Source organism: Gopherus evgoodei, chromosome 1, assembly GCF_007399415.2.
Source record: "Gopherus evgoodei ecotype Sinaloan lineage chromosome 1, rGopEvg1_v1.p, whole genome shotgun sequence".
In the NCBI taxonomy this organism is placed as follows: Eukaryota; Metazoa; Chordata; order Testudines; family Testudinidae; genus Gopherus; species Gopherus evgoodei.
This window is the reverse complement of record NC_044322.1, coordinates 44,198,509-44,211,299: the sequence shown is the minus strand read 5'-3', so window position 1 is coordinate 44,211,299 and position 12,791 is coordinate 44,198,509. Positions and strand designations below refer to the sequence as shown.

At 36.9% G+C, this 12,791-nt stretch overlaps 1 protein-coding gene across 1 annotated transcript in view; it reads right to left on the bottom strand.

Moving 5' to 3' along the window:
- B3GLCT (beta 3-glucosyltransferase) overlaps positions 1-12,791 on the bottom strand; it is a 133,488-nt gene that overhangs the window by 42,122 nt on the left and 78,575 nt on the right. The window contains 2 exon segments of the mRNA XM_030563010.1: positions 961-1,024; positions 2,099-2,235. Of these exon segments, the coding sequence (XP_030418870.1) occupies positions 961-1,024; positions 2,099-2,235 (201 nt within the window).

Genomic DNA, 12,791 nt, shown 5'->3' with positions numbered 1-12,791 from the left:
AATAAGGAATGAGGGGATTCATGAGGGCAGGATTGTAAACTAAGCTCATATATTTAACATCTTCAAAATTTAGACTCTATAATACCAATATTAAGGATATTAGATTTCTGCCTTTGATTTATTGGCAGTCAATGTAATTTATGGAGGACATGTGTAACTACCCCTTTACTTCTATTTGAAGAAGCAAGTGAGTGGTTGCCATTTCAGTTGTTACAGCCTTGGGGTCAATTAGTGCGTGTTACAGTAACCTAGTCTGGGTGTGGCATAGCAGGATGGCCCCAGGAAGGTCTGCATGAGAGAGAAATAGAGGGTCTTTCTGGATAACCCAGAAATGGTGGTAGTGACTCTTGACCACCATCCAAATATAAATATCCTTTCTCAGAAAACAGTGATGGATTTCCATTCTCTCTCCATCCACCCCCCAGCCACTTCTACAAGTTCCCAGATCTATTTGACTAGCATTGGCTGTACTGCCTGAATAATATACACACACAAGCCACAAGCAGGCCTCTCAAAATGCTTCCTGCTGCCAACAACCATCATAATAGTTTAATCTAGGTTGAAATTCAACATCAGTGAGGCAGTCTGATATCTGAGACAGCCCTTAATGGGTATAGAATAGGAGACTCAAAATGCAAACTTTTCTATTTGATGAGCTGGGAACCTCTTCCTTTTTTCCATAGCAAACTTCCAAAAAGTGATGCCTTCTTGCACACTATCTCATGATACAAATTCAGCTTTACTTGCAGTACCACCTACATTTTGTAACAATAGAACTTTTACAATTCTATATATTATAACACTGAAAAGGAAGGCAAACAAATATACAGTCCAGAAAGTTCAAATCTTTTAACAACCTTAAAGAGTCTACATTATTTAGGCTTCAATTTATCAGCATTTAAACAGCAAATGACAGGATTAATTTACTTACATGTTTCACAGGAATAGAACATGGCTTACCTCATGTTTTAAATCTATTGTAAAGTCTGACTTAAGTGGTTCACTCTTCAGCCTGTTTGCAAGCCTGTACAATAAACATAATGAAATTTTCTTACCTCATAAAGTAAGAACAAGAGTAATGTAATGGAGACAGCAACTGAATTTTTTAAACAAACAAACTTGAGATTTTATTCATATCTATGAAATGTCAAACCATTTTCTAGGGGCTTTTTGATAATGAGTTGTTCACACATGAGTTGCAGGAATTTAGCAGATAGGATTCCAAAATAGGCTACAAATGAACTAATTATTTAAATAACAACGTTTGCAGTGTTATTTTATTATATAACCCTCTTTCAACATTTTAAAGAATTAAGCTAATTCATCAGGAATTTGAGAGGTGGGGAGTCATTGGGGTGGGGGGGGGTTCTTGACTGTCTCCTGCAAAAAACATCACACTTCTGGATTTATTAGAACCAGAAAATTTTTATATAAGATAATCTGGAATGGAAAGCAAACATCTGGACATAGCCTGCTGCTGTGAGCACTAGTTCTTAGAATATACCTCTCTGTGTCAATTTTTCCTGCCCAAGAAGAAAGTCTTCAATAGGAGAGGCCCTGCAATCTAGCATCATATTTTTAACATTCAAGGAGACAATTCTGTGCTTTCAGCTGCTCAGTGATTAGCCCCTTGCTCACTCATTTAAACTTTTCTTCTTATTTGTGCTCCCATTTGTAATATTTAAACATTTTCCATTTATGAATATATATTTTTGCTGCATAAAAGTACATAAGACTTTAAACTTCACATGGTACATAAAATCATAAAGTGTATAACAAAGATATAAAGTTATATATGCAAAAATATATTTCTGCACATATGTATTTATGAAATTTTAATTATTTATTATAATAATTTATATTTGCAAAGCTTCTTTTGTGTGTTTTGGTATGTGGAATGAGGAGGGAAGGTATTTTACAAGAAATACTAGTATTTTAAATTTTGTGTAAAACACTAATCTGTGCTCAGTCATAAATCCTTAAAATAACATTGCTTAGTGTTTATATAGCTTTTTATATCTTCAGAGCACTTTACAAACATGAACTAGTTAACTATTAATAAAACAATTTTAGAAAAGATTACAAATTAAATTCTTACTTGTTTACAAGTGGAATGCTAAGTGCCCAGCCAGCAGCAAAATCTGGAAATTTAAAGACTGTAGGATTTTCAGCAAAGGCATAATGATGTATTATTGTAGATTCTTCATCGTATAATGCTTTTCCTAAGAACCATTCCTGTAAAGAGAGGTGGGATATATCATTTTGCTCATCTACTTCATTGCTTTAATAAAGGAAACAGATAAAATACAATATTCAGACTGAATAAAATGAACTCGAGAGAGAGGGTAAGCGTGTTATTTGTAATGAGACAGACTAAAATTTTATTTGTTTGCTGATGGTGAGAACTGAGGAGGAGAAAACGGGGGAGGGAGAAAAAATATTTTAAAGATCCACACACAATGTATTTCCAAACCACCAGCTCCATTTGGTCCTGCATTGCAGCAGCTTCCCCCTCAACTGAGGATTCAATAAGTCTACTACTACTCTGAGTGTTGGCGAGAGCGGGCACCATACCCTCACAGGCTGAATCCACATCAAATTTGGAATCCATGTCTGTCAATCTTCAGTTTCACTACTGATTTCTGAAGGCAAATACATTTTAAGTACCCAATCCCTCAAAACAATAACTGTCTGAAGATGACTAGAGTCTGTTCTAAGTTTTACATGCAGGAAGCAAGAGAATAAGAAATTACTTATAACAGGACTTTACATAAAGGGCAGTTCAGGACACAATTTATTGTGCTGGGAGACAGTTAACTAACTTAAATGCTGATACTGTGCTTTACATTAATTTTAAATAGCAGACCGACCACTCACATGCAAAAAGTTAATTTCACATCAAAGTATTTGCACGATTAGGACCCTAAAGAGAATTTTAAACATAAAACCAACACCTAAGAAAGGAATGGGTCAGTATCCACAGCCATGTGGCCAAAAACCAATACTAGGAATATCATCTCAAGCGGTGGTTCAACAAAAACTTTTTAATTGTAGATATTATTCTATGTATTGTGGCAGTGCCTCATGGCCCACACTGTTTGGCTTTTGACAGTTTACAATACAATACAATTCAAAATTACAAATTCGTCCGGTAAAATGGACAAAGCTTGGTTAATAATTTCATCACAATATACAAAATGCCATGGAGTGTTATTTAGGCAATAGTAAAGATTGTGTCAAAATTCCAGTCTAAATCCCATTTTCCATCTGTTTATAACGTTCAAGAAAAATAATCACTCTTTTTTGAAAATTAGTCTACTGGAATATGTATTTTTGTATCAAATTTTTGGCTCTATAAAAAATAAAAAGAATATATTTAAGCAGAACATTAAGAAATATTAAGGCAGGACACCTCAACCTCAAGACATTCTTCCCTTCTTCTCATCAGCCATTTGTATAATTGCATATGGAAAGGCTCCTAATTCTCCAGCTCCCATAATCCCTTGCATCTCTATACAGGTGCAAAACATGCTCCCCCATCTGATTCCCTAGTCAAGCCAGCTTCTATCAGGACAGAAGGAGGTTATGGGTGAAAGGCTTCTTGACATTCCCTCCACCAAAGTCAGAGGGGTTCCTACCATCCCCTATCCTCTTAGGCACTTTATCCCACCAACAAAAGAAGTCCATTTTTTTAATTTACTATTAGTGACACAACAGCATCCACTGGAAAGCTATCTAGCAGATAAAAATACTGGAGGAAGAATGGAAATGGAAAGAGATGCAAATTCTTGTGTATAAAAAGGTACTATTCTGAGTAACAAAATCACTCTTTAAAAGTGAAGCCATACAAAACATTTAGATTTAGAGCCTTAAGGGTTGAATCATTTTGATGCTACGTACATTCTATGCTATTTGACAATCGGTTTCAGTAAATTATTTCTAACATTTTCATACTATGGTAACATTAGCGACTCTCGTCAAGAGCATATCCCACTGTGCTATGCAATGTGTAATCAGAGATGTCACTCAATTTAATCAAATCGCCAGAAACAACATACCCTGGGTAGTGTGGGAAGGCTCACTCTGTGATATTACAGTACAAAATGGAGAGATCTCATGGTCGTACTGCTGTATAATATTTTTCTATACAAAAGCTCACTGCTGTAATAATTATCTTTTAGTCTCTGATATTTACATGGCAATGATTTGTGATCTTGCTAAACTTTCTAAATAAACAAACAGATCAAAAAGTGTTCCTTATACCAAGTTAAGGCCAAAGCTGACTGTGAAAAGTTACAAAAGGTTCTCACAAAACTGAGTGAGTGGGCAAGAAAATAGCAGACAAAATTCAATGTTGGTAAATGCAAAGTAATGCACATTGGAAAACATAATCCCAACTGTACATACAAAATGATGGGGTCTAAATGCCACTCAAGAAAGATCTTGGAATTATTGTGGATAGTTCCCTGAAAACATCTCTTCAATGTGCAGTGGTAGTCACAAAAGCTAACAGAATGTTAAGAATCATTAAGAAAGGGATAGATAATAAGACAGAAAATATCATAATGTCATTATATATATCTATGGTATGCCCGCACCTTGAATAGTGCGTGCAGATGTGGTCACCCCATCTGACAAAGGATATACTAGAATTGGAAAAAATATAGAGAAGGGCAATAAAAACGATTAGGGGTATGGAACAGCTTCCTTATGAGGCGAGATTAAAAAGACTGGGACTGTTCAGTTTAGAAAAGAGACGACTAAGGGTGGATATGATAGAAGTCTATAAAATCATTAATGGTGTGGAGAAAGTGAATAAGGGAGTGTTATTTACCCCTTCACATATTTACCCTCCTACACAGGAACAAGGGGTCACCCAATTAAATTAACAGGCAGCAGGTTTAAAAGAAACATAAGGAAGTATTTCTTCATACAACACACAGTCAACCTGAGAACTTGTTGCCAGGGGATTTTGTGAAGGCCAAAAGTATAATTATATTCAAAAGAGAAAGAGATAAGTTGATGGATGATAGTTCCGTTGATGGCAATTAGCCAAGCTGGTCAGGGACACACCACCATGTTGTGCCAGTTCCTAAACCTCTGATTGCCAAAAGCTGCGAGTGGACGACAGAGGATGGAAAACTAGATAACTGCCCTGTTCTGTTCAATCCTCCTGGTCACTGTCAGACAACAGGATAATGGGCTAGATGGACCATTAGTCTGACCCAGCATGGCCATTCTTATGTAATTGTGTATTTTAGTTACACTAAAATAATCTATAAGAATTACTTCCCATGGTTCCTGGGTGTAAAAACGGTACCTTATTCTCCTTACTCTATAAAAAGTAGAAAATTAAAACCATTGGTATAAATTTGCATTAGAACATTGTGCGTGCAATATTAACTCACCAATCAACAACAGCAAGTACATTCAAATGGACATCTCACATTCTACTCTCAATTGTGTTCTGTCACATCTAAGTATTGTATTCCATATTATAGTTTTACAAGGACATTGATGTGCACTGGATTTACCAAAATTATGGTTGTACAGGCCTCTTATTAGTTCAATTATTTTAAATTGTAATATTTCTTTTTTGGCAGAATAAATTCAAAAAAGAGAAGGATTAGGCAGCACTGTAGGAAAGTGAAGTGTTATAGTGTGTTAAGTTTACAACATCTCACAGGTATGAGAACTGCAACACAACTGAAAAATGGAGCAAGTTAAATATAGAGCATCAGCTTTTAATTTTGAACTCTTCCTAGTGTCACAAATTAATTTATTTAAAGGTGAACTATAAAGCTAATGTTTAAAGGTGTTTAAGATGTCAAATCATTGACAGAATGTGTGCAGATTTAAAATTTACATATTTACATTTTAAAACAAAAGTCCAATTACCCTGTGACACTCAATCACATCACAAATACAAGCAGGTTGTGATGTCACCAGCTCATGCAGGGGAGCTAAATACATGGTGTCACAGCCTGATCCAGTACCCTTCTGTAGGAACACCAGTCTGTTGTGAGTAGTCCCAGTTCTGAGGCCCATGTGCTTTCAAGCCAACTAAGCCCGCGCAGTCTAAGCCAATGTTTCTAGCTTTGAGGCCCTAGACCACACTCCCAGATTCAGACTTCTGATCCGGCATTCTTCTTTGAGATGTGAGGCGCTGCTGCCCAAGTCCCTAAAATCGATGTCTGAGACCTCCCAAGCCCTCCAGCTGCTTCCACATGATCCCCCAGAGCTCTAAATAGGCCGCAGGTGCTCTAGGCTTCTAGTTTAACCCTTTCAGGAATAAAATGGCAGGAAAGCAAGGTACATATGCTTAACAAAGGAATTTAACCACAGCGACTGTACTCTTGAAGGCACTCAAGAGTTATAACTCTTCAAAAAAATTACTGAGGTACTGAGAAGCACTCCCTCCACTTGTCTGATCTTGCCCCTTCTGCAAGTCTGAGGTTTGTCAGCATTACCAGTTGGGCAGACTTTCTCCTGCCCTTTTCAATCCTGCACGTCGTGCTTCCAAGTGGCAATGGTCAGTACCCCCTACTTAAAGCAGTACCCAAATCTTATGTACAGTCTCTCTTCTTTTCCAGCTCCCCAGGCTGAGATGCTGCAGATCCACCTGCTATACTGGCACCCCTGTGTAGAAAATCCATAGTTCGATGGAGTCAGAGCCAGCAGCTGAGACACAAAAGTGATAGCTCCAGTTTGCTTTGTGATGGTTTCTGAGTCATGTTCCTTCAATGAAGAGGACAAGCAACTTTCCTGGATGGGGCAGCTATCTGGAATTAAATTAAATAAACTTGCAATGGGCAAGGTTAAACGTGTTCTACTCATAAGATAAAATGGAGGTGCTAATACAAAATGGAATTCACAATTTGATCGACATATTCCATGTCATCACATATGGACCCATGAATCCACATTTTGGCAAGTAAACAGCAATTCTTATATATTCATTAAGGCTGCCAAGTGATGAAAAAAATTATCACGATCAATCATGCGATTAAAAAAATTAATCACAATCACACTGTTAAACAATAACAGAATACCATTTATTTAAATATTTTTGGATATTTTTTACATTTTCAAATATATTGATTTCAATTAAAACACAGAATATGAAATGTGCAATGCTCACTTTATGTTTATTTTTATTACAAATATTTGCACTGTAAAAAACAAAATAAATAGTATTTTCAATTCACCTAATATAAGTACCATAGTGCAATCTCTTTGTCATGAAAGTTGAACTTACAAATGTCGAATTATGTACAGAAAAATAACTGCATTCAAAAATAAAACAATGTAAAACTTTAGAGCCTACAAGTCCACTCAGTTCTACTTCAGCCAATCAATCGTTCAGACAAACAAGTTGGGTTACATTTGCAGGACATAATGCTGTCTGCTTCTTGTTTACATCACTTGAAAGTAAGAACAGGCATTCGCATGGCACTGTTGTAACTGGCGTTGCAAGATATTTACATGCCAGATGCACAAAAGATTCACATGTCCTTCATGCTTCAACCACCATTCCACAGGATATTCATCCATGCTGATGACGGATTCTGCTCGATAACGATAGAAAGCAGAGCGGACTGACGCATGTTCATTTTCATCACCTGAGCCAGATGCCACAAGCAGAAGGTTGACTTTCTTTTTTGGTGGTTTGGGTTCTGTAGTTTCCACATCTGAGTGTGGCTCTTTTAAGACTTCTGAAAGCATTCTCAAAACCTCGTCCCTCTCAGATTTTGGATGGAACTTCAGAGTCTTAAACCTTGTGTTAAGTGCTGTAGCTATTTTTAGAAATCTCAAATGGGTACCTTCTTTGCATTTTGTCAAAACTGCAGTGACAGTGTTTGTAAATCAAAAAACATGTACTGGGTCATCATCTGAGACTGCTATAACATGAAATATATGGCAGAATACGGTTAAAACAGAGCAAGGGACATACAATTCTCCCCCAAGAAGTTCAGTCACAAATTTAGTTATACACTATTTTTTTAACGAACATATCAGCATGCAAGCATATCCTCTGGAATAGTGGATGAAGCATGAAGGGGCATACGAATGTTTAGCATATCTGGTACATAAATACCTTGAAACGCCAGCTACAAAAGTACCATGCGAACACCCGTTCTCACTTTCAGGTAACATTGTAAATAAGAAGCAGACAGCAGTATCTCCTGTAAATGTAACCAAACTTGTTTATCTTAGTGATTGGCTGAACAAGAAGTAGGACTGAGTGGACTTGTAGGCTCTGAAGTTTCACATTGTTTAGTTTTCGAGTGCAGTTATGTAAAAAAGAAATCTACATTTGTAAGTTACACTTTCATGATAGAGACTGCACTACAGTACTTGTACGAGGTGAACTGAAAAATACTATTTCTTTTGTTTATCATTTTTACAGTGCAAATATTTGTAATGAAAAATAATATAAAGTGAGCACTGTACACTTCGTATTCTGCGTTGTAACAGAAATCAATATATTTGAAAATGTAGAAAAACATCCAAAAATATTTAATAAATTTCAATTGGTATTTTATTGTTTAACAGTGCAATTAATCACAGTTAATTTTTTTTTAGTTAATTGCGTGAGTTAACTGCAATTAATCAACAGCTCCAATATTTATTTTTAAATTTTATTCAATTTTTGGTCTTCACGTACATCTTTTTATTATATGGGGTGTAAATTAGCTCTTTTTAAAGCTTTGCAGTACATCTTTAATTGTAATTCTGTTTTAATCTATAGGATGCTGGCTAATTCCATGGTGGAGAACACCTGAAAACTAGAAGATACTGTTTTATATTTTCACTTTTTTATTTTATTTTGTTTTTTTAGAGGGAAGTGAAGGAGGGTCTCAGACTGGATTCTGAGGAAGGGTTTTCAATGGTGTAGAAGAAGGGTTCCCTGTTGTCAAACTCTTTCTTTCTCGAGTCTACATGTCCATCACAACCTGCATCCTTGTCAGAAGTTCTTAACTAGATCTTCAGACTAAAAACCACTGGGGGCAGATAGAGGGAGTTTGGGAGCTGAGGACAAAGAAACTAGCAGCAGGTAAGCACAGGAGATAAAGGCTACAGAAGTGTGCAGAAAACCGAAGACAGTAGGCCCACTGAGGGTGGTGATTTGGTTCTTACAATTTATTTTCTATTCTGCAGAGGCACTTCTACAATGGTTATCACCAAAGCGCTCTGGAAGGAGAAGGGTGAAAAGCGAACAAGAAGGAGATTGGTATGTGTTGGAGGAAAGGTAATTACCGAAAATAAGAACACTTATCTCGCAGGACCTCAGTCCAGAAAACTTGAGTATATTTGTTCTCAATGTGAGAACATCAGTCCTTAAAAAAGTGGTCCCCCATCTCAACAAAAAATGGGAAAAATACACCTCAGGAGTGTGAGTTGAAAAGAGAGGCATTTTGAAGCTATTTTAGTTTCTTGTGATAGATACAATATTTAGAATCTTATTTATAATACAGATTATCCACATGATAAAACTACACTGAGAGAGCAATTCTGGTCAAACTCAACATGTGAAACTATTTGGTGCATTATTGACACACTATACAAAAATCAGTTATGGGCCATTATACTAAGATGGCCACTACTTTGTATTTAAAAGCAAAATGGATCTAATTTTTCTTTAAATGTATGCTGGAACTTAACTTGTTATTGTAATAGGATTTATGCACATGGCATTCAAGGCCGACTAAACTGTTTATTAATTCTGAAAAGGTGCAGTAATTTCTTTTGTAATAGAAAAGCCTGGTCAGATTTTCAAAATACCTAAAGGATGTTCAACAGACAGTTTAGTAGTATGAGCAGGAATCCTAGTAATCCATTTGCCAAAGAAAAATGCACGTGGTTCAGAGTCATCACTTAGGGGAGGATCTATTAATGGAGATTCTCTATGTCAACAAACACATGGACCAGGGGGATCCAGTGGATATAGTGTACTTAGATTTTCAGAAAGCTTTTGACAAGGTCCATCACCAAAGGCTCTTAAACAAAATAAGCTGTCATGGGATTAGGGGGAAGGTTCTCTCATGGATCGGTAACTGGTTAAAAGATAGGAAACAAAGGATAGGAATAGATGGTCAGTTTTCAGAATGGAGATAGGTAAATAGTGGTGTTCCCAAGGGGTCTGTCCTGGGCCCAGTCCTATTCAACATACTCATAAATGATCTGGAAAAAAGGGTAAACAATGAGGTGGGAAAATTTGCAGCTGATACAAAACTACTCAAGATAGTTAAGTCCAAAGCAGACTGCGAAGAGCTACAAAGGGATCTCACAAAACTGGGTGATGGGAAACAAAATGGCAGATGAATTCAATGTTGATAAATGCAAAATAATACACACTGGAAAACATAATCACAACTATACACATAAAATTATGGGGTCTAAATTAGCTGTTACCACTCAAGAGAGAGATCTTCATAGAATCATAGAACTGGAAGGGACCTTGAGAGGTCATCTAGTCCAGTCCCCTGCACTCAAGGAAGGACTAAGTATTATCTAGACCATCCCTGACAGTTGTTTGTCCAACCTGCTCTTAAAAATCCCCAATGATGGAGATTCCCAAACCTCCTTAGGCAATTTATTCCAGTGCTTAATCATTCTGACAGTTAGGAAGTTTTTCCTAACGTCCAACCTAAATCGCCCCTGCTGCAATTTAAGCCCATTGCTTCTTGTCCTGTCCTCTCAGGTTAAGAAGAACAATTTTTCTCCCTCCTCCTTGTAGCAACCTTTTATGTATTTGAAAACTGTCATGTCCCTAAACAAACCCAATTTTTTCAATCTTCCCTCAGAGGTCATGTTTTCTAAACCTTTAATCATTTTTGTTGCTCTTCTCTGGACTTTCTCCAATTTGTCCACATCTTTCCTGAAATGTGGCACCCAGAACTGGACACAATACTCCAGTTGAGGCCTAATCAGCACAGAGTAGAGCAGAAGAATTACTTCCTGTGCCTTGCTTACAATGCTCCTGTTAATACATCCCAGAATGATGTTTGCTTTTTTGCAACAGCGTTGCACTGTTGACTCATATTTAGCTTGCGATCCACTATGACACCCAGATCCCTTTCTGAAGTACTGCTACCTAGACAGTCATTTCCCATTTTGTATGTGTGCAACTGATTATTCCTTCCTAAGTGGAGTACTTTGCATTTATCCTTATTGAATTTCATCCTATTTATTTCAGACCATTTCTCCAGTTTGTCTAGATCATTCTGAATTTTAATCCTATCCTCCAAAGCACCTGCAACTCCTCCCAGCTTGGTATCATCCACAAACTTTATAAGTGTACTCTCAATGCCATTATCTAAATCATTGATGAAGATATTGAAGAAGAACCAGACCCAGAACTGATCCCTGTGGGACCCCACTCAATATGTCCTTCCAGCTATTCTAAGAAACCCTTATAACCACAAACTGGGAATGGCTTTCAAACCAGTTATGAACCCACCTTATAGTAGCTCCATCTGGTTGTATTTCCCTAGTTTGTTTATGAGAAGGTCATGTGAGACAGTATCAAAAGCCTTACTAAAGTCAAGATATACCACATCTGCTGCTTCCTCCCATCCACAAGACTTGCTACCCTGTCAAATAAAGCTATCAGGTTGGTTTGACATGATTTGTTCTTGACCAATCCATGTTGACTGTTATTTATCACCTTATTATCTTCTAGGTATTTGCAAATTGATTGCTTAATTATTTGCTACTTTATCTTTCCAGGTACAGAAGTGAAGCTGACTGGTCTGTAATTCCCCGGGTTGTCCTTATTTCCCTTTTTTATAGATGGACACTATATCTGCCCTTTTCCAGTCTTCCAGAATGTCTTCTGTCTTCCATGACTTTTCAAAAATATTTGCTAATGGCTCAGATATCTCCTCAGTCAGTTCCTTGAGTATTCTAGGATGCATTTCATCAGGCCCTGGTGATTGGAAGACATCAAACTTGTCTAAATAATTTTTGACTTGTTCTTTCCCTATTTTAGTCTCTGATCATTTTCACTGGCATTCACTATGTTAAACATCCAATTACCACCAATCTTCTTGGTGAAAAACAAAACAAAGAAGTCATTTAGCACCTCTGCCATTTCCATATTTTCTGTTATTGTTTTTTCCCCCTCATTGAGTAACAGGCCTACTCTGTCCTTGGTCTTCCTCTTGCTTCTAATGTATTTGTAGAATGTTTTCTTGTTTCCTTTTATGTCCCTAGCTAGTTTAATCTCATTTTGTGCCCTGGCTTTTCTAATTTTGTCCCTACATACTTGTGTTATTTGTTTTTATTCATACTTTGCAATTTGACCGAGTTTCCACTTTTTGTAGGACTCTTTTTTGAGTTTTAGATCATCGAAGATCTGCTGGATAAGCCAGGGTGGTCTCTTGCCATAGTTCCTATGTTTCCTACGCAGTGGGATAGTTTGCTCTTGTGCCCATAATAATGTCTCCTGGAGTCATTGTGGATAGTTCTCTGAAAACATCCACTCAATATGCAGTGGCAATCAAAAAAGCAAACAGAATGTTGGGAATCATTAAGAAAGGGATAGATAAAGAGAGAAAATATTATATTACCTGTATATAAATCCATGGTACGCCCACATCTTGAATACTGCATGCAGATGTGGTCACCACATGATGGAAAAGATATACTGGAATTTGAAAAGGTTCAGAGAAGCGCAACAAAAAATGATTAAGGTATGGAACAGCTTCCATACGAGGAGAGATTAAAAAGACTGGGACTTTTCAGCTTGGAAAAGAGATGACTAAGGGGGAATATGATAGAGGTCT